The 19955-nt window shown below is 39.0% G+C and overlaps 1 protein-coding gene across 5 annotated transcripts in view; it reads left to right on the plus strand.

Annotated features, from left to right (window-relative positions):
- The window catches only part of TMEM260 (transmembrane protein 260), a 58638-nt gene that overhangs the window by 8596 nt on the left and 30087 nt on the right, over positions 1-19955 (plus strand). For 4 of the 5 annotated variants that reach the window (XM_087952363.1, XM_087952362.1, XM_026670207.2 and 1 more), the window contains exons 2-5: positions 1943-1974; positions 2769-2920; positions 16755-16932; positions 17978-18091. In XM_087952363.1, coding sequence (XP_087808489.1) covers positions 1943-1974; positions 2769-2920; positions 16755-16932; positions 17978-18091 — 476 coding nt within the window. The remainder of the gene's footprint in view (positions 1-1942; positions 1975-2768; positions 2921-16754; positions 16933-17977; positions 18092-19955) is intronic. The other variant, XM_026670208.2, reaches the window with a different exon arrangement.

Genomic DNA, 19955 nt, shown 5'->3' on the forward strand with positions numbered 1-19955 from the left:
GGTTGTGGCCCCAATGGAGGCATCTCATTTTGGAGGTGGCTAGGATACTAGTACAAGATCTCACTTTCACTCGGTCTATATAGTGGCTTTTTATCCATTTTAATATTAATTTTTAATGTTTTAACTTTTATTGCCTAATGTTTAAACCTATAATTGTTTTATTCTGCTATTTATAGTTATTGTAAACTAACCTGAGTTGCTTGGCAGAGAGATGGGCGGTATAAACTTTCCATAAATAAGTCTTGATCACATGACCATGGGGAGGTTGCAACAGTTATAGGTGTTAAGAACTGGACATGTGTTACTTTTTCAGCGCTGTCATAAATTTAGATAGTCATAAAAAACAAGGAAATTGTTAAACAAGGTCTACTTGTAATGCAATATTCAATTAAGTGCGATTGTAAATTGATACCAAGTTGCATTTAATCCAAGCCAAAATTCAGTGCTAGTGCATGCACAAAATAATACAAGTTTAAAAATTATTATTACGTTTGACCAAAAAAATGATGTAATTGAACTATACAATCATGGTCATAACAATGCTAAAATAGGGCAAGATATTGGAATGCTGAAATCTATAGTAGATTTTTTTTTCTTTGCTTTCTGTATCTACTCTATGACTTTGTTAATCATACATTTAAATTGTATGTATGTTCTTTGTATCAAATAGAATAGAATAGATTAGATTTGATTTGATTTATTGGGCAAGTGTGATTGGATACAGAAGGAATTTGTCTTCAGTGCATAAGCTCTCAGTGTACATGCAAAACAAAAAAGGAATAATAATCATAATAACAAGGGATAATCATAATAATACCAATAGAGAAGGTAGTGAAACAGATGAGAAGAATAAAAGTGATACAGCCATACTACCTGGGTAATATACTCAGACATGACAGAACTGTGGAAAAAGAACTATTTACTGCAACATTTCATTAGCATACATATAAAATTTTAGATTAAAAAAAATTTCAGTGCCCATTTCCATTGAACTGAAACTAGTTATCATATTTTCCATAGAAATGTCACTTCAAATAGTGCAAATTCAAATAATGTGGCCAGTTTGTAGAATTCATGAACTGTATTAATTGAGAACTACCTGTACAATCATAAACTTTGCAAAAAATTATCCCTGAATCTTTTTCTTTTAAATATAACACCAAGGAGGGTTAAATGGCCCTCAAAGGAGGGAAAATTCTCTCTCTCTCCCCCACCCCCTGGAAGTTCTTTGCAAAAACATAACCAAATTTACCTTGGGCCATCCGACATACATAATGTTTTGAAGATGCAGCATGCTGAGGAGGATATTAATGAAGCTGAACTGTAACACGGTTGCATTATGGTTTTTTTTTTTAAATAAAATGATCAGTGGAAAATTCAGTAGGGGCGGCTGATGGGTAAAAAAAAACCTGAAAGCTGGGGAAATTGTAACTCAGTATAAAATTTGCAAGGCGCTTGGGAATAAACCTATATCCTTATTAGGATAATTGCCCTGCTCCAAAATAGAAGTCCGCACTGATTGAAAAAGAACAGTATCAAGAATCCATAATACAAAGTCGGAGGCTGAGCTGTGAAATCAAATTCTCTCGGTTATTTTGTCTTTTTCATGTGGCCTCTGCCCTTATGTTAAATTACTCCAAACTTTAAAAAATGAGGTTGATGTTTTTGTTGTTGTTATTCATCATTCCTAGCTACAAATCACCTTCGCTTTTCTGCTGGTAGGAGAGTCAAGAAAATATGACAAAAGAATACTTTGTGCATTGACATCAGAGGGGAAAGAAAATACTCTCGGAAAATTTCATGCTGCTAAATCTCCACAGATTTACACTTTTATGCAGTCAAATTAATGCAAAACCCCCAACGTAAGGGTTTGCATTTTGAAAATTTGGGAGGAGTGTCATTCCATAATAGTAATTATTGGTTTTATATTATTTTTTCACAGGGGAACTGATCACAGCTGCCTATGAGCTTGGAGTGAGTATTAGTTGTATTGTTTAATCAATGCTCTCATTAACAGTTTTAGGAATTAAGGAAGTTTAATTAAGCATGGAGTTAAAGTAGATTAATATATTTTCAAACCACAGTTTTCTAACTTATAAGTACGGCACACGACAATTTACTCCAAGTTTTAAATCCAATTAAACTAAATTATAAAGTAAAGGCTTTACTGTATATACAGTAGCTGGCTTATTATCAATCCAAATTTTGTATAAGCTGGAGAGAATAAAAATAAATCGGGTTAACAATTTTAATAAGTTTTATTATTCAATAAACTTTATTAAGGCGCATGATCCCCTTTAGGCAAAACCTTAAGGACTGTCATCACGGTGGTAATCCGATAGCAGTGTGGTCTTTCAACTTGCTAACCAATAAAATAGTTCAGCATCTGTTTTTCCCCTCTTTTCTCTCTTCTATAATTGTATAATAAAAAGAAACCCAGCCTTTTGAATGGCCGGAATACATGCTGAATCCAGACTTCAAGCCATTTAAGGGATAATAGTAATACGTGTCACCACTTTTTAAAGTGACGTGCTCTCGTCTGTATTTTGTGCATCCACATATGTTAAGGCAAACATTTTGCTGTATTTAAAATTAGCACTGAACAGAAATGTGTGTGTGTGTGTGTGTGAGAGAGAGGGAGAGAGAGAGAGAGAAGCTTTTTAAGGCATAGTACTCTAACAGTTTATGATTAAGCTAATAAGAAAGCCGTTTCTCCATTAGATTGCCATTGTGACATCTCAAAACAGAAGCCTTTTGTTTGTTTCCAGGTTGCTCATCCTCCGGGCTACCCGCTCTTCACTCTTTTGGCTAAGCTGGCCATTGAGCTTTTCCCCTTTGGTTCTGCTGCATATCGTGTCAATCTCCTCTGTGCCTTGTTGGGGGCAGCTGCAGCATCGCTTCTGTTTTATACAGTTGTCAGGTACAGTAGATCGTATGGGTGCTTTCCAACTTTATGTACACACACACACAAACACACACACTACTGGATTTCAGACTGCATCATATGCAATATATTCTGTGAATCATCCTTACGTTAAATAAAACCTGTCAAGTGAAATATCAGTATACCAGAAAGGATATTTTTCTGTGATATAATATTGCAGTTAGGTGTTAAAAGTTCATGATAAATTTGATGGCTTTTGCATCTAGTGGGCCATTAAACTAGCAGTTCCTATGGCGTTGGCTCCAGACTGTTAATTGATTCAACTGCCTACTGTTTACATAATTTCAGTTGGCCATTTGACATTGAACTTATCGGGCGGGGGGGGAAAAACAATATGAAACACGCAGAGCACAAAACTGCCAAACTAATTTATTTCAGGAGAGTGATAACATTGTTCTCTCTTATTATCATACATCAGTGACCAGGTTTATCTAACCAGAAGTAACAAAGTTTGTCATTAAAGAAAGATGCAGATGGCTTTAAAATATTAAACAATACAAGTGTCAACTGTACTGACAAACTTTTTAATTGTTAGTATTACAAAATGGAGGCAGATGCCTCTTGATGGTGTTTGTTCCGTCTGTTTTACCTGTGTTGCGTACAGTAAGCAAGAAGGGGTACTGACTGAACTGCATGGGATTAAATTAAAGTATGAGAATTGTGGTGCAAAAAGAAAACCACAGATGACTGTGTAGCTGTATGAGCAGGATTGTTGGACGTCGTCTGCAAAATCTGCCCTTTTCTGCATTGGGTGCTGTGTTCTAAGCATACAAAAACAAGAACATATAAAGAACAACTGGTACTTCGTTACTTTTGCCCATCCTTCTGTCTTCTCATCCTCACACAAGGTTTCTCTGCATACTATTATAAGTCCTGATAAGGAAGGCTTTCTCCAGAGTTTGGCAGCTTCCCTTATGCTCCTTTCACTTGTATTTTGCACACACAAGAGATTATTCTCTATGCTTTAATTCAGCAGAGCAGACGCAGGGGTGAATTTCTCCCTTATAATTGGGGATGACCTGTGGCGTATATACCAGACATAGCTAAAGTTGTTCAAATCAAGCTCAGGTGCCTGGTGACTTTGTGGTTATAGTGACATGTTTTCCAGGCAGACTTGACTCCCAGGGATAACGTGGAAAAGTCCATGCAATTTTCTAGGCATCATTTTTGAAAGCGATTTGCCACTGTTTCCTTCTTGGGTCTGAAATCGTGTGAGTGCCCCTTCGTCATCTAGTTGGCTTTGTGGCTAAGGTAGGATTAGAACTCAAATTTCCTTAGTCCTAGTCCAGGGCCTCACTCACTGGTGCAAACTGGCTCTCTGACTACATGGACACATCTGTGTAGGATTATTATTTTTTTGCGGGAGGGGTGGGGTAACAATAGAGAAATGGATTGCTTATATAAATATAAATAAATACTATAAATACTGAGCCCAATCTTATTTAACTTTAGATTTGGATCAAATTTGGAGGGGTCTACCTAGATCAGGAGTGTCAAACTTGCGGCGTTATGACAGCATCACATGACATATTAGGACTTTTCCCCCTTTGCTAAACTGGGCGTGGGCATGGCCAGCGCATAATGCATCTGGTCTGCCGGCCGGGAGTTTGACAGTCCTGACACAGATGGAATGGGCAACAGTTCATTTTTTCTTTAATAATTTTAATAAATTTAGCAGCTGCTCGACTCCTGAAAAACGCTGAGTGGCTTACGTTATCAGTCTGATAGTAGTAATACTGTATAATGTTCATAGGCTTTAATTGCATTGCCTGACTGTGAACTGTATAGCAGCCCTGCAAACTACAGTTGTGCTATTATGCCCCTTCTTTCAAATGGGGAAACTGGGAGAGGCAGCCTTGCCTAAGTTACCCTATTGAATTCTTTGGGAGATAATATTCGAATGGAGGGCTATATGACTTGCCAATGTAATTATCTGTGTGCATTCTGGGACCATATGGATAAACCCAATCATAGTAATCCTGTCTATCCAAATGTGATCATTGTTCTTAGTTGATCATGGATTGGTTAGGAAAGACAGAAAACTGAACCCATGTACAAAGGTTGGGGGTTCATGTGCAAAGCCCAAGTGAGAGAGATTACCACGTAAGAGCAGCAGCTCCTATTTCTTTGTAATTAACCGTGAAAAGTATGTTTTATTTGATATAGTGAACATTTTAGAACATTTAGATAGGGGTATACTAATGACTTGAGGGCAGTGCCCTTCAATGTTTAGGATACCCCGAAATTCCACTCCAATGACTTCACTTGTCCCATATTTAATGGAGAACTGGATTGGTTTGCAGACATTAAAGATTATTACCACATAAAAATTATTCTGAAAGCATTCAAAATACAGGAAGCTTGGTCGCTTCCCCATCTTCCCCCTACTCTATAATGTTGGAGAATATTTACTTTTATATAAATACATTGGTCTTAATTAAGGGATTGCAGAAACCTCTTGGGCAGACTTTCTAATCTTATTTAGAAAATATAGTTAATCATTGCAATAATCCCATTTTATGGATTGGGAACTGAGGCTGACAGATACTGTGTTGCCCAAGGCCAGTCTGTTAAAAAAAAATGTTCTTGGCCAATTAATGTCCAAGCATTGAGTTGCCACTGTCTACACGCCAACACACATTGGGTCACCCTGGCCGTTATGATAGGTTTCTGTACTTTTATGAAAAGATGAAAATAATGCCCCAACAATGCCTGGGAATATTTAGAAAGGAGTTGTATTTCTCAATTATGAGGAGGAAAAATATGTATAATAATAAAAATCCCATGGTGCATAAGAGATAGGCTGGGATTTCTCAGGAAGGTGAATGCCACCTCTAAATAGAGGGATGGGAAGCGTTAGGAGTCTTTGAATGTTCCTTATTACACACACATCCTTTTCGGTTGAATAAGGATTAACATCTCGTGTAATGTTAATTTGAAATCCAAACCTGTACTGTACTTTGCCAAGCACTCTTGCGATCTTTGTTAAAATTAATGCAGGGCAAGCGGGGAAGAAGGCTCGGTGGATGGTTTTCTGATTTTCTTTCCTTGGCTGGGTTAAATGCTTTCCATACTGCCTGCCTGCAGGGAGAACTCTCTTTTAGTCCCTTATTTGCTTAAATACACTTCCTTAAGATTTTATGAATAGGACTTCCCCTATCAGATAATTCATCCTTAACTAATTTTCAGTGTACTGTAGTGCAAAGAAAGAGGGTTAAAAATAATAAGAGGCCCCAAAGCTTTTGAAGGAAAATACTTAAAGCAGAAACTCTCTCAAGGCAACGATGCTTTTTGTCAGTTAGTAACAGCACTGAGCATATATGTTAGGGAAGAATAAATATTCCATTAGCGGACATGATGATGGGGAAATCGTATTGAACTCATTTAAATTAATCTTTAATGCATTCCAACTACTACTGCTCCTTGAAGCGATCCACCTTCGTCCTTCACCCTTTTTAAGCTCCCAGGCTGAAACCTGCAAAGGAATGGCATTGGAAGTGGGGTAATTTTTGTTGCATTTCGGTTGGTTCATAGGAGGTGAAGAAATAGGCAAATTAATTGGTGGTGGTGGGGAGTTTAAAAGTAAATGCCATTAATATTTAGTTGGACCTGTATCATGAATGCAAAGCTGTACAAAATTGGAGGCATACTTGAAAGTTGTAGAAGAAAATTCTAGTTCCCTTCCTTCCTCCCTCCCGCCAATGACAAAGATAGGTTAATATGCATCTACTGATTTTCTGAGAGAGTTTAGAGTTCCTGATTTGGGGGTGCCACCATTTGCTGGCCTGGCTTTGTGTTATGCTACGTGTGTGTGTGTGTGTGTGTGTGCGTGTGTGTGTGTGTGTGTGTGTGTGTGTGTGTGTGAGGGAGGGAGGCTTCTAAACCTTCAGAAATAAATATTTGTGCAAGCATTTCTGATTTTGAGGGCTGGAAATATCCCCTCCCAGCAATGTTTGCTGGCTGTACTGTGAGTTTCAATGGTTTATAGATCGTGCCAACTCTATGTGATGCTGCAAAGGAATTTGCATTAACACTATAGATGCTTAAATATTGCTAATATATTTTCAGATTTGGTTGTCAAATCTGCCTTGAGATGGCAGCTGCTGTTTGCACGCCCATTGCGAAAATCTCTTCTTAAACAAATAAAAATTCAAAGGGTGTTCAGGTTCCTTTGGAATGGCTCACCAGTTTGTTTTCAACGTCTGAAGAGTTGCTTCCTTCCCTTTCTACTTTAATGGTTTAGACAGATCATTTTAACTGGAAAAAATTCACCGGGGTCTAAATATCCTGGGGCAAATTTATAGACCTCAGACATTCCTAACCTTTACATGATGAGGTAAATCCCCCCAAAAGACTTGAAAGGGTTCTTCCCCCCGCCCTTGGGGAGGTAGGTGGGACGACAAAAAAAAACAACCCTGTCCATTCTGTATCCCGATAGATGCTGTGAATATGGATGTCTCTAATTTTTTTTAAAGATGCCAAAATCATAAAGGATGCCTTCTTCAAGAACAATGCAGTTCAAGTGGGAAATCTGTTGTCTCATCAAACAATACAGCCCCCTTCAGAAAGGAACAAGCCATCTCTATGACAATTTGTGGAGAGAGTGGCCTATTGATTCAGTGGAAGAAGACATTATACAGTGTCACTCGGGGTTGTTACAATTTCATTTGTCGGGTGACCTGAACTTAACCTTCTAAAAACCTTTTTCTTCTTTGTACATAACACCGTCCTCGTGGGTTTTCTGCACCAACAGTGGAGTACAGTTGAAGAATTACAGCTGGGATTGTTGTGGGTTTTGTTTCTTAAACAAACCGCCTCTCCCGACTACATGTTTCCTTCATTTATACGCTATGTAAATCAGTTCTTGTAATAGATTTGTTCCTTTTATTGGCATCTGTTTTGAGACATCACTTAAGTTTCATGTTGTTTGCAGATCACGATAGTTTCATTTTAATGTTTAATTGGGCGACACTCTTGTAGTTTAATTCATTCCTGCTTAGGAGGACATTGTTCTACATGTGGATTAGTGTTAAGTGAATTCTGACACTTTGTTCTTCTAATCAGAATTTCAATCCTGCCAGGTAGCAAAGCTTTTTTTTTCTCCTCCCCTCCTATTTGATGTGTGTTTTTTAAAGCCTCCCAATTTCCTTCTATATTTGTCTGAAATCGATAATTTTCAAAAGATACTTTTAATTCTCCCCCTTAAGGTTGAAGATTTTAATTTTGGCTGTGGGGGAATGTTCTGTATTGCTCAATTCTAAAATGAGATATTTCTCCTCTACTGCCCTTTGCTTCTCTAAAATTTGGTTGCTTGTAAAATCACAGTTTATATGGCATTGATTTACGTGGATGCACTGATTATTTGTTTCTTTGTGACAAAGCAGGAAATAAAATTTAAACATCGTTTTTTGTGTTGTGGCTTTAGAAGTTTTGACAAAGCGATGGAGTGTTACTGAAATCTGAAAGTCTTATTTTGCTGACAAAAAATGTCATGTTTTTATGTAAGAGACGTTTTGATTGCTTCTTCTTAGCTGGGGAGGATGCGGTGGGTAATTTGCGTTATCACTTTTAGCAGATGAGAAATAGACATTATATCCCAAATAGCAAAAAAGAAAAAAAAATGTCTTGCCAGCATTTTTCAGAATTAAGTTGTCATTGTTTAATAAATCTCTTGTTAAGGATTTGCAGTTATAGCGGTATATTTAGCATTTTCCAAGGATGCTGAGAAATGGCATTTTCATTCATTCCATGTACATTTGGAATTGCGTAACAGATATTAGACCATCAGAACATTTTCATGTTTGCTTAACAGATGAAAAGAAGGATATAAGCATAAATTGAAAGTATGCGTAACTTTTTGCTGTAACTCAAGCCCTATTATGAAATTCTCTCTACTTTATTTTCAAAAAGATGCAGTTGTGAGCCAATGTAGAGAGATGAAAAAACAAATTTAAAAAGGCTTGTCTGGCTTTTGTTTTAATTTTTAGTTTCTATTTCTTGCAAAAGAAGTGGAAGTTTGAAGACTGGAAATGAAGCTTGCTTTGTATAACAGCAAGGATTTACAGGGCCAGCTAAGCAGAATAGATTCTTTGGCTGTTCACACATTCACACACATAGCTGAAGTCTGAAGCAAAAGGAATAATAAACATTCTGTTGGGTGCATGTATGTGAATGAAGAACAATGGGGGAAAGACTAATCTTTAAAGTCAAGGCAGAACAAAATACATTATAATTTAGTGTGGTTTTTAAGCCACAATTGCCTTTGAATTGTGTTCACTTACTAAATGAAAGTTTGCTTCTCATTGGGTGCATTCACACATCACTCTGAGCCAAAGTAGATTTCATACATTTGTAATTCACTGAGTTGTATAAACCCAACCATTGGCATGCAATCAATAAAATATTGTTAAGAAATCATATCTGAGCATGTCATTTGAACCCTATTGTTACATCTTTGGTTAATTCTTTGGCATGAAGATTTCAAATTTAATAGGATGACGTTACAATTTATTCTGTTCTGTAACAGTAACAGAGTTGGAAAGGACCTTAGAGATCATCTGCTCCAACTCCCTACTCTCACAGGAGACCTATACTATTTCTGATAAATGGCTGTCCAGTCTCTTCTTAAAAGCCTCTAGTGATAGGACACCCACAAGCTCCGAAGGCAATTCGTTCCACTGGTTAATTGTTCTTAATGTTAGGAATTTTCTCCTTAGTTCTTGGTTGTTTTTTAACCTTAGGAAATTTCAGGTGAGGCGTTACAGTACATTTGGCTTTCTTCTGGTGCTTCTTCTACCATTAGGACTTCTGTCCACAGGACTGTGGTCTTCCTTTCTTCCTTCTTGGCAGAGGGTTTGTTAGTGAGCTAAATGATGTCTCTGTGCCATGCTTCTCTCAATTTCCTTCTGTTCTTACCTGCTTACTGTGAGGGAAGTGATTGGTCAGGTTTTCAACTGTCCCAAGTGTGTGAGTTTGTACTTCTAATTATCAATACAATTGTCTTCCTTTAGCAAACACGTTAGGGGCCAAAACGTGTTTGATAAGTTAATAAGTGAAGCAACAAATTTGCTTCTGATTTTACTTCAACTTTCCTTTGCTTTATAGCCCTGTGAAGATTGTAAATCTGAGGCTTGTTCACAAAGTTATTTTTTTCATCACTGTTGTAACTGCAAACGGTCATTGAATGAGGTAGTTGCTAAACAAGGACTACCTGTAAGGAGAAGATGAAATATTTATCCATAGCAGAGAATTTGTTCCTTTCAAAGGTTGCATTTGTGGCTATTATCCCATACCATCGGAAGCAGAAAATTAAAAATGATGTACCTAAAAAGATTATAGCATATTCCAAAGGTATATTTGGAAACATTTCTTCAGAGATTATTCTAGATAAAGGCCTTTTTCTGGTGTATTGCAAGCGCTGTTAAAAATTCCTGAGGAAGCTCATATTTAAATGAAAGTAACATTCTTAAGTTTAACAAAGCAAGGATGTGGAATAAAAGACTTGTAGAAAGCTCTTGTATTAATTTCTCTTTTAGGTGACTATCTACCCTAACCTTTTGGCTAATTGATCTCTCTCTCTCTCTCTCTCTCACACACACACACACACACACACACACACACACGAGAGAGAGAGAGAGAGAGAGAGATTTTTCTTGAAGCAAATTTGCATTGAATTAGACTTAAGAGTTACATTAAATAAATCTTACCCCCATCCATCCTAATTTGCAGTTACTTAAAAAAACAGACACAGTTTAGGTTTGAGGATATGAGCCTCATTTTGAAAGTGGGCGAGTGGAGGGGAAGGAGAGGGGGGGAAAAAAACCAGGCCAACTTACTCCCTTTCTCTCCTTAAAATAAAATTAAAAGAGAAAGACTGAAGAGCCCTTTCATGACAGCTAGTCAGAGCTAGAATTAGTTCAAGGAAATGTTAATAAAACACTGCCTAGTCTAATCCTCTTGATATCACCAGGTATCCTCCTGTTCATGGGTTAATTGCTTTAAAAGCAGAGGCGATATTCTGAAGGGTGGGCCGCTTCACCTTTTCACAGCTGTTCCCATTGAGTGACAACTAAATCCCATGTGTAAGATGAGGAAGAGCTCAGTCTCCAATTGGGAGAAAATTTATGTAAACCACAATCCCTTCAGAATGTGTGGAAGTCATAGACTTTCTTGATTTACTCTGCTTTTCCCAGAAAGCTCCATTGTTCCCTTCCCTAAGTCCCATCAACCCTTTGTAGCAGAATATCACAGCCGCGGCAGATAGCTTGAAATATATAAATGCTATCATAGCTCTGATTAATAGCACCGCTTATGAGTCAGGTCTGATAACGGAGCTGCTCTCCACTCAATTTCAGATACCGCTAATGGAATCTGTCTTCTGCAATTGTAATGTGAGAAGGTCTAATTTGCTATGGAGCTTGGATCTGTCAGCAGTAGGGGATTGTGGGGTCAGGAGGGAGCTGCCAGGTTTTTGCCCTGAAGCTTGTATCTCTAGCTTTCAATGGAGCAGTCCCCTGCCTGCCAGGGAGCTGATAGGCCCTCTGTGGGGTTTATGCCACTTCTCACAATAGGCCAGGGCTTCCGAGCGCCACTTCATAATTGTGAAGCGAGCTCATATTTCCACAGCTACTCTGCTGCATAATTTCTAATAAGTTGCTGGGTTTTTTAACAAATGTCAGATTATGAAAAGTTTCCTCAATTATCGGGCGGGGGGGGACCCCTCCCCCACTTATAAAACATTTAAATTGCTAAATCTGTTCCCTGCCAAGTTCATCCCCTTCTCCTCTCTTCCTCCCTCTCTGCCTTCACCTTTTCTGTTCTGTGACTGGCATCCAAGCTCTGCTTAAAGTGTGCCAGAAAAAAAGACGGCGTTTCAAATGTATATGAGAAGCTGCGACTTAGAATGATGGACGGGGCATCATAACCCCTCCGGGGCTGCCTGGAGAGATCACTGCCACCTGTAGAGGTATAGGAACCCCATCTGATGACATCGATTTCATCACTTCTGCCCAGGAAAAAGTGGGTTTCACTGCAGCAGTGTCTATTTGGATGGTGCCCTTACTTTACATAGTACTTCTCAGGAATGTCCCATAAAGGAGCATTCAGGTAAAAGTAATTATCTCCAAACTATATTTTCCCCAAAGCATTTCTGGGCTTTGAATTTGCAGCATTTAGTTGGATTGTACCAAGAGAGGTGTAACACGACAAAAAAATGCAGAAGGCTAAAACCAAACTTTGTAAACCCGGTTGGAGTTTCCGTTTAGCTTTACCGGGACATTTTCCCAGACTTGAAAGAAAGTGGCTAGAATGTTATACAGAGTTTTGGGAAGGTGAGGAGCAGGAACAGCAACAAATGGCTATATAAAGTCAGACAAATATAAATATACAGCTAGTCCTTGACTAATGAACACAATCGATCCCATTGTGTGCTAAGCAAGATCATTGTGAGTTTTGCCTCATTTTATGACCTCTCTTGCCACAGTTGTTAAGTGAGTCACTGCGGTTGTTAAGTTAGTAACATGGTTGTTAAGTGAATCTGATTTTCCCATTGACTTTGCTTGTCAGAAGGTTGCAAAAGGTGATGACGTGACCCCGGGACACTGCAGTCGTCATAAATATGAAACAATTTCCTAGCATCCGAATTCTGATCACGTGACCATGGGGATGCTGCAACAGTCATAAGTGAAAAATGGCAATAAGTCACCCTTTTCAGTGCTGTTGGAACTTCAAATTGTCACTGTTGAGGACTACCTGTATATAATATTTCAGAGATTTGCAGTCTGTCTGCCTTTCAACTAATCACCCATGAATTAGTCCAGATAGTTTTTTTCTTTTCATGAAGTAAAAATAAGCTAAACACTCAACAGATAACAGTTATTGCCAAAATAATTTTGGTGTGCTAAACCTGTTTGTCGTTCACATACAATTATATATCTTTCTCTTGACTATTACCCCCGTAGGACTTATGTGGTAGGGCTGTGCTGATAACTTAAGGAACAGGGCTAGTAAATCAAACCAAGGAAGATTTCTGAGAGATGACTTCTGCAAGTTCTTTCAAGGCTCTTAAATGTAACTGGTCTGCTCCTGAAGATTTAACTTTAACTTTATCAAGAATTCCTCAGGTATCTTGCTACATGGCTTGGGTTCCTGCTTTCTCCTGTTGTCAGTTTTTCTGCTCAGTGAAGGGGTGTCAAACTTGATTTCATTGAGGGCCACATCAGGGTTGTGTTTGACCCTGGGCGAGGGGGGAGGGGGGCGTGGCCAGAGTGGGCATTAACTCCTAGCACTGATGAAAATTCCATATGGATTCAGAATGATTTTCTAAGCTGCCCTTCCCCCACTTTCCTCCCCCCCCCACTGGATTCAATCGTACTTCATTTAAATTGCGAATATCTGTTCAGAAGATTCCAGTTAGTACTTCTCTGGTTTTCAGCTAGCTCTTCTCCATTGGTTGGGATCAGATCTAGGAGAGATGATCCTCTTAATTCTTTTTCAGCTTTTTGTAAAATGAGAACAATAAGACCATTTTTGGAGCTTTGCAGTCTTGGTCATGACAGTTGTCCATTCCATACCAGTGTAGTTAAAAGTTTCATTATTAAGTTTCCTCTCTGAAAACTAATGCCCAGAAGAATATTATCCAGATGCTCTACCTCAGGCCTGTCAAAGTCCAGGCCTGCGGGCCAGATGCGTCACGCAGTGGACACGCCCATGCCCCGATTTAGCGAAAGGGGGAAAAAGTCCCGATATGTCACGTGATACCGCTATGACGACATGAATTTAACACCCCTGCTCTACCTGTTCCAGTCACCTATAATACAACTTCAAAGTAACGTATTTGTTGTTTCCATTGTGTTTTTCCCAAATACTGGTTATCTGTGCTCAGATTTCTGGATATCAAAGCATGGGTACACCTTCACATGTGGCCTGCATTGTACTGATGTATTCAATCCTTGCATTCCACTTATGAATTTCCTCCCCCTATGTTTCACCATTGCCCACTAAATCATATTCATCTCCCTGCATTAAGACTTCTAGTTCTCCCCCATTTGTTCTCTACTTGTGAAATAGAAGATTATTGTTTCCCTAAGGAAAGTTTGCCCTGAGCTATTTGGATTCAGAATAAATACATTTTAAATACGTTTAATAGCTTGGGACTGAGGAGGCTTCTGCTCTATTAAGCTTCCTTTCAAGATTTCTTATATGGGGCCATCCAGCAACCCTTACCAGAATATATGTTTTCGTGCTTGTTGCATCCTGAGATTGTTAATTGCAGTAAATTTGGCTTATAACAAACTTTCAACACGAAAAGGCTTTTTATTTTTTAGATCTGTTGGTTGGAATCAGATCTAGGAGAGGTGATCCTCTTGTCTTTTCTTCAGCTTTTTGGAAAACGAAACAATGTGATCATTGAAGATTTTTTTTTGAGCTTTGCAGTCTTAGCTATGTGGGTTGGCCAACAGAACGTCTAGTCAGATTCTACCACGAATAACAGCCAACCAGATGCATTTAGGAAGCTTACAAATACAAACAGTCTTTAGTGAGTGGTATTCACAATATGCTGCTCATGTTTCCAGAGATGTAAATGCCATCAAGTAGCCACTGATATTCTGGATTTCCATAAATACTCATCCGCTCTTGATAACTGTGTAAATTAGTGGCTATCACCAAATTTGATGGCAGTGAATAATATATTGCGGTTAATGTTGTACAAAGGAATACTATTTTTATCACTCTTGAATTTTCACATATTTTCTTTCTGACCTTTAAAAACAAAATATGCATAGTACATTGAACTTTGTAAGCTTTTCAGAAAATTTTGAATTGGAAAATTTTTCTATGTAAATAAGCATGAATAAATTATTATATTTGTCTCAGTGTCCATAGCCTGTGTAAAAGTATTTAGACTACAATATTTCATGTGAAAAAAAAGTATATTTTGAGGTTTGAATTTAAATAAAGTTAAAACTTTGATATAGAGATGTTTGGGATTAATTCCCGTAAACAAATAAGACCAGTGTGGAACAGATTTGAAGTATTGGACTAACATCGAGGAGACCCAGATTCTGCACACAGAAAGTGACTGGGTGGTTTTGGGAAGATCTCTCCTTCAGCCCAACTACCTCACATGTTTGTCGCTGTTGTGGGAAAAATAAAACTTTATACTGTGACTTAGAGCAGCGATCCCCAACCTTTCCGGTTTTGGAGAAGGGCTGGGAATGGTTATGTGCGGCTGGTGGGTAAGTGTGTGTGTATGTGTGTGTGTGCAGCTCCATTTGCACAAGCAGCAGCCACATACCCCTGCCTCTTGCACAGATGGAGCTGCACATTCGCACTCACCCACCACTTCTATGGCCCGGTAGTGGGCTGCGACCCGGGGGTTGGGAATCCCTGGCTTAGAGGTAAACTCATCCTAAATAAAAATATTGTTTATAATACTTGTGCAAGTTGTAGTTCCAGTATCTAGGCACACTGTTTCTGGCATAAAGGCATTTCATGGGCTCATCAAATTGGTAGTGACAGTTGAATCCAACCTCTGCTCAAAGCAAAAATCCATTGAGTTAGGACAATTCAAGACAACGGCAGTATGCTTGGATATATCCAATGAGTGAGAGCCCCCATCACTCTAGACCAGTGTTTCTCAACCTTAGCCCCTTTAAAACGTGTAAATTTCAACTCCCACAATTCTCCAGCCAGTTGAAGTCCACACATCGTAAAGTTGCTGAGGTTGATGAGGTTGAGAAACACTGACTGAGGTAATTGCTCCCACTCCTGGTATAACTTAAATCCGTTATTCCATATCCAGCTCTCTGAAATAAGAAAGAAGAGGCCCTTATCTTCTCCTGCTCCTTTCAGGCATATTGAGGAGCATTATTATATTCCATTCCAAACAGCTTTTCTCTGGGCTAAGCCTCCCTTGCCACTCCAGCCTCTCCTCATAGGGCTTGGTTTTTAGTCCTACATTATCACGTCCATGTTTTCTTGGCAACATGGATCTGGTTTGCCTTGGCCTATATCCAGAGCAATATTGTTTTCAACTTTCCAGGGCAATTAGCAGCTCTGGTGGTCCCTGGCAATTCCCCCCTTCAAGGACAAAAAGCAGGACCAACCTTGTTCAGCTTCCAGAAAGTGCAGAGCTGACTAGGGGTGCGCTTATTTATTTTTTATTTATTTTATTTTGTCAAGCGATTATAAGATAACCAGTGTAAGTATAAACATAGTTATGAATACATGAAATGGATACATGTAAGAAAAATAAAAAAGAAACAATAGGACAGGGATGTTAGGCACGTTGGTGCGCTTATGGAGACTTCCACATTAGTGTTTCTGAATTTTAGCCGCTGTAAGATATGTGGGCTTCCAACTCCCAGATTACCTCACCCAGCATGCTTGAAATCCACACAACAGTTGCTGAGGCTGAAAAACTCTTAATCTAGATAGAAGCTAATAAAGGCAGGTGCACCGAATTGCCTTACGGTGCACCTTGTCTCATAGTAGTTTGTAGTTCTAGCATGTGTGAAGCTTCTGTAGTTTTATCAGTATCTTGGGATGCTGTTCTTCTGTAATAACAACCTAATTAGTTATTAATTTAAAATTCAAGTGTTAAAAAAATATTCCAGCAGCCTAGGCTTTGGTGGGATCCTGCCAAAAGAAAGATTTTTTTTTTTTTTCATGATGCTACCATACGGGTTTTGGGGTGATAGCAGGAGAAGCACCATGAAGGTGGCATCTGTTTGTTTGTATTTAATTCTGATGAGCGAGGACTAGTAATAATGGAGGAAAAGATGCATTTTCTTGTTATCTATGTTTGCAGGCTTTCTGGCTCGCAGGCGGCAGGAATCTTTGCTGTGGGGATGTTTTCGTTTTCCCGTCTAACATGGCAATGGTCTATCACAGCAGAGGTTTTCAGCTTAAACAATCTGTTTGTGGGGCTGCTGATGGCACTTTCTGTGCAATTCGAGGAAGCAACAACTGCAAAAGAGAGATCAAAGGTACCTTACTCTGGATCAAAAGGTTTCAGGAGTGGTTTCCCTTCCCCTTAAGCCTCTGGAGAGTAGGACTAAACTGCATAGGGTGGCTTAAGCCAATTGTTCCTCATGCTTGGACTCTCGGAATATATTGGGGTTGTAACTTGCCAGATGCTGGTTGGGAAGTGGACAAGTTGTAGCTTTCATTGGCAGTAGCAAGATCTTGGCCTAAAGACCTTCCCCTTCACTGGTCTTTTTAAATGGAGGTATGTGGGCCTCTTCATAAGAAAGGTGAGTGTATCGTCCTGCCACTGGTGTGAGTCAAAGTAATTTTTCAAGTTGAGCTTGGGTGTAATCAGGAACTTTCTCTTTGCTAGAGCTGTAGCTTCCTGAAGTCTTTCTTAATATAATCTTCCCCCTTCCCCCCTCCCCGATATGCAGATGGGAGCCCAGTTTGTGGGATGGGGGAAGAATGTTCACCTAGGACAGGATAGGCAACACATGACAGTACATGGCTCCAGAACAAGCTGTTTTTTTTCAACCTTGGAGCCATTCAGCCATGATTGTCCCAAATTTGTGGTGTAGTTTTGCACTCTTCCCTTCCAATCTAAGAAAGCAATAAGATCACACCTACTACAAAGCCCTCAGTTCTCCTTCCCAAATACGGTGTGCAATCTCTGGCCACCTAAGATAACTTCTAGTTGTCTACTATTGTACAACCCTTGGATTTTCTCATAATCCCAGTGAAGTACTAATCTGTGTACCTTTTTATGAGACCAGCCAAGGTCACTTTTTGGCTTCCAGAATTGTAAATAGGGAGCCATGTGAATAGATGTGGTCATCCTCCACAGCTCTGGCTGCCTTTTGTCCAAGGGACAAACACAGTATTGGGCCATCATGCTGCAAGCTCCACCCTTTGGGATGTGTATCTCAGCCTTGAACACCCCTGCAGATGCTGCAGCGAGAACAAACTGCTCCATGCCCCAGAATTACTGCAAGAAGAAAAACAATTTGAAAAACCAATTTAAATCCATGGTTAGAATTTATGTTTTCCTTTCTTTTTTTGCAGATCTGTAAAGTGGGTGCCTTCTCTTGTGGACTTAGCATGTGCAACCAACATACCATTGTGATCTACGTGCTTTGCATTGTTTTGTGGGTTTCTTCTCGCTTGTTTAGGGAGCGTGTGAGTATCTGGAAGTCTAGAAACATGCTTGGACAGTTCCTTCCCGCAATCTGGCCAACTCTAAGAACAATGGGCAGTTCCAAATGACAACAAACAGCAATAATAATAAATAGGGAAAGATACAGAATTAATAAAAAGTCTGCATCTGTCTGTTTTACATGTGGAGATGAGAAAAATAACTGCAACATAACTCTTTTTGAGTTAAAAGGCAGCGTTGGAATTTTAAGAATACAAGTAAGTCATCTTCGCCAATAACCAAAACTGAGACTGGTAACCCCATCACTACGTGATGCGGTTGTTAGGCAAAACATCCTTTATGCAAATTTATAAATTTGCATAAAACTGCATAAATTTGCATAAAACTTCTTCATTGATTCTGCTTGTTGGAAGTTGGTTGTGAAGCACTCTTATGGTGATCATGTGATGGTCATAAGCGCCTGTGAAGTGCCCAAATCTCATTTATGAGACTGCGACAGTCATAAATGCAGGACCAGTCATAAGGACACATTTTCAGCACCATTGTAACGTCAAAGGGTTGCTAAACCGGGCAGTCTTTAACTGAGAACTATCTGTATGTGAGAAAGATTGGAGAGAAAGTTTGGAGGTTGCTCATTCACAGAATAGCTGTCAATTACTTGCTACTCTCTCTGTTTTTGCTGCCTGCCTGGATGTGCCTTGTTTCTCCTTTTTCTTATTTGATAGCAGATTTCCAAACAAAGTGTAGTTCTACAGCTGCCCATTATTTTTATTTCCTAAAGATGTTTCCATGGCCCCCTAGAACTCAAAGACATTACTGAAATAAAGATGCCTTTATAGCATGTCCGTTTCTGGTTCTTTTAATGTTTATATGTTGATATAAAAAAAATGAGATGAAACAAGAAAATCTGTTGGTCGCTAAAGATGATGTTTGGAGCACATTGACACTTCCAAATACTTTGGGGTATTATATTATTAATGGTAGAATTGTTATATTTTTGAACAATGTGCAATATGTGCAATATATTTCACTACACTACTTGGTGTTATAGTTCTTAGCTGCCACTGTAGCAATTTGGAAGCATCTTTATGCTCAGCCTTAGTTTGAGAATCAGCTTCTGTTTTGCCTATGGAGATTCTCAATCATCCAGGTCATGGTTGTCCCTAGCACTGAAGAAACTTCTTGGATGAAAAGGGTAATATTTCAAGGGAAAAAACCAAGCAAGTTGGTCCAGTTGCCTTTTGAAAAGCACCTTTGGGACAAATTCTGTTTTACAAATCAGGAACGGAAAATGAAGAAGGCTCTCAACAAGTCTGCAAAAGCAGAACTGAAAGCCAAGATCACCTGTCTTTTTCCTAAAAAGTTTATTGAGATAGCAATAGCACTTAGATACCACTTAGCAATTACATACCGCTTCATAGTGTTTTACAGACCCCTCTAAGCGGCTTACAGAGTCAGCATATTGCCCCCAACAATTTTGGGTCCTCATTTTATCCACCTCGGAAGGATGGAAGACTGAGTCAACCTTGAGCCTGCTGGGATTTGAACTGCCAAATTGCAGGCAGCCGACAGTCAGCAGAAGTAGCCTGCAGTACTACACTCTAACCACTGCGTCACCAAGGCTCATAATGTCTCCGTCCTCTTGTTGTATATTTAGAGATTCCAAAGCTGGTCTTTTTGTTTGAGTTGAAACAAGGGCCACTGGGTTCCCTTTTTAAAAGCACTCCTAAATGGAGATGTACTCTGCAGGTAATGCTTTTTGTAGATCACATTTAATGGTTACTCCCCTTCAGTATCCTTGGTTGGTTCATGTGCTCTTCCATGAGAGAAGTCATGTGGTCATGATGACTTGCCACTCATTTTAACAGAAAAAAAAAGATGGCTTTA

The sequence above is a fragment of the Notechis scutatus genome, chromosome 1 (assembly GCF_049901735.1).
Source record: "Notechis scutatus isolate UNSWTSFEM ecotype Mainland chromosome 1, rNotScu1.2, whole genome shotgun sequence".
NCBI lineage: Eukaryota > Metazoa > Chordata > Lepidosauria > Squamata > Elapidae > Notechis > Notechis scutatus.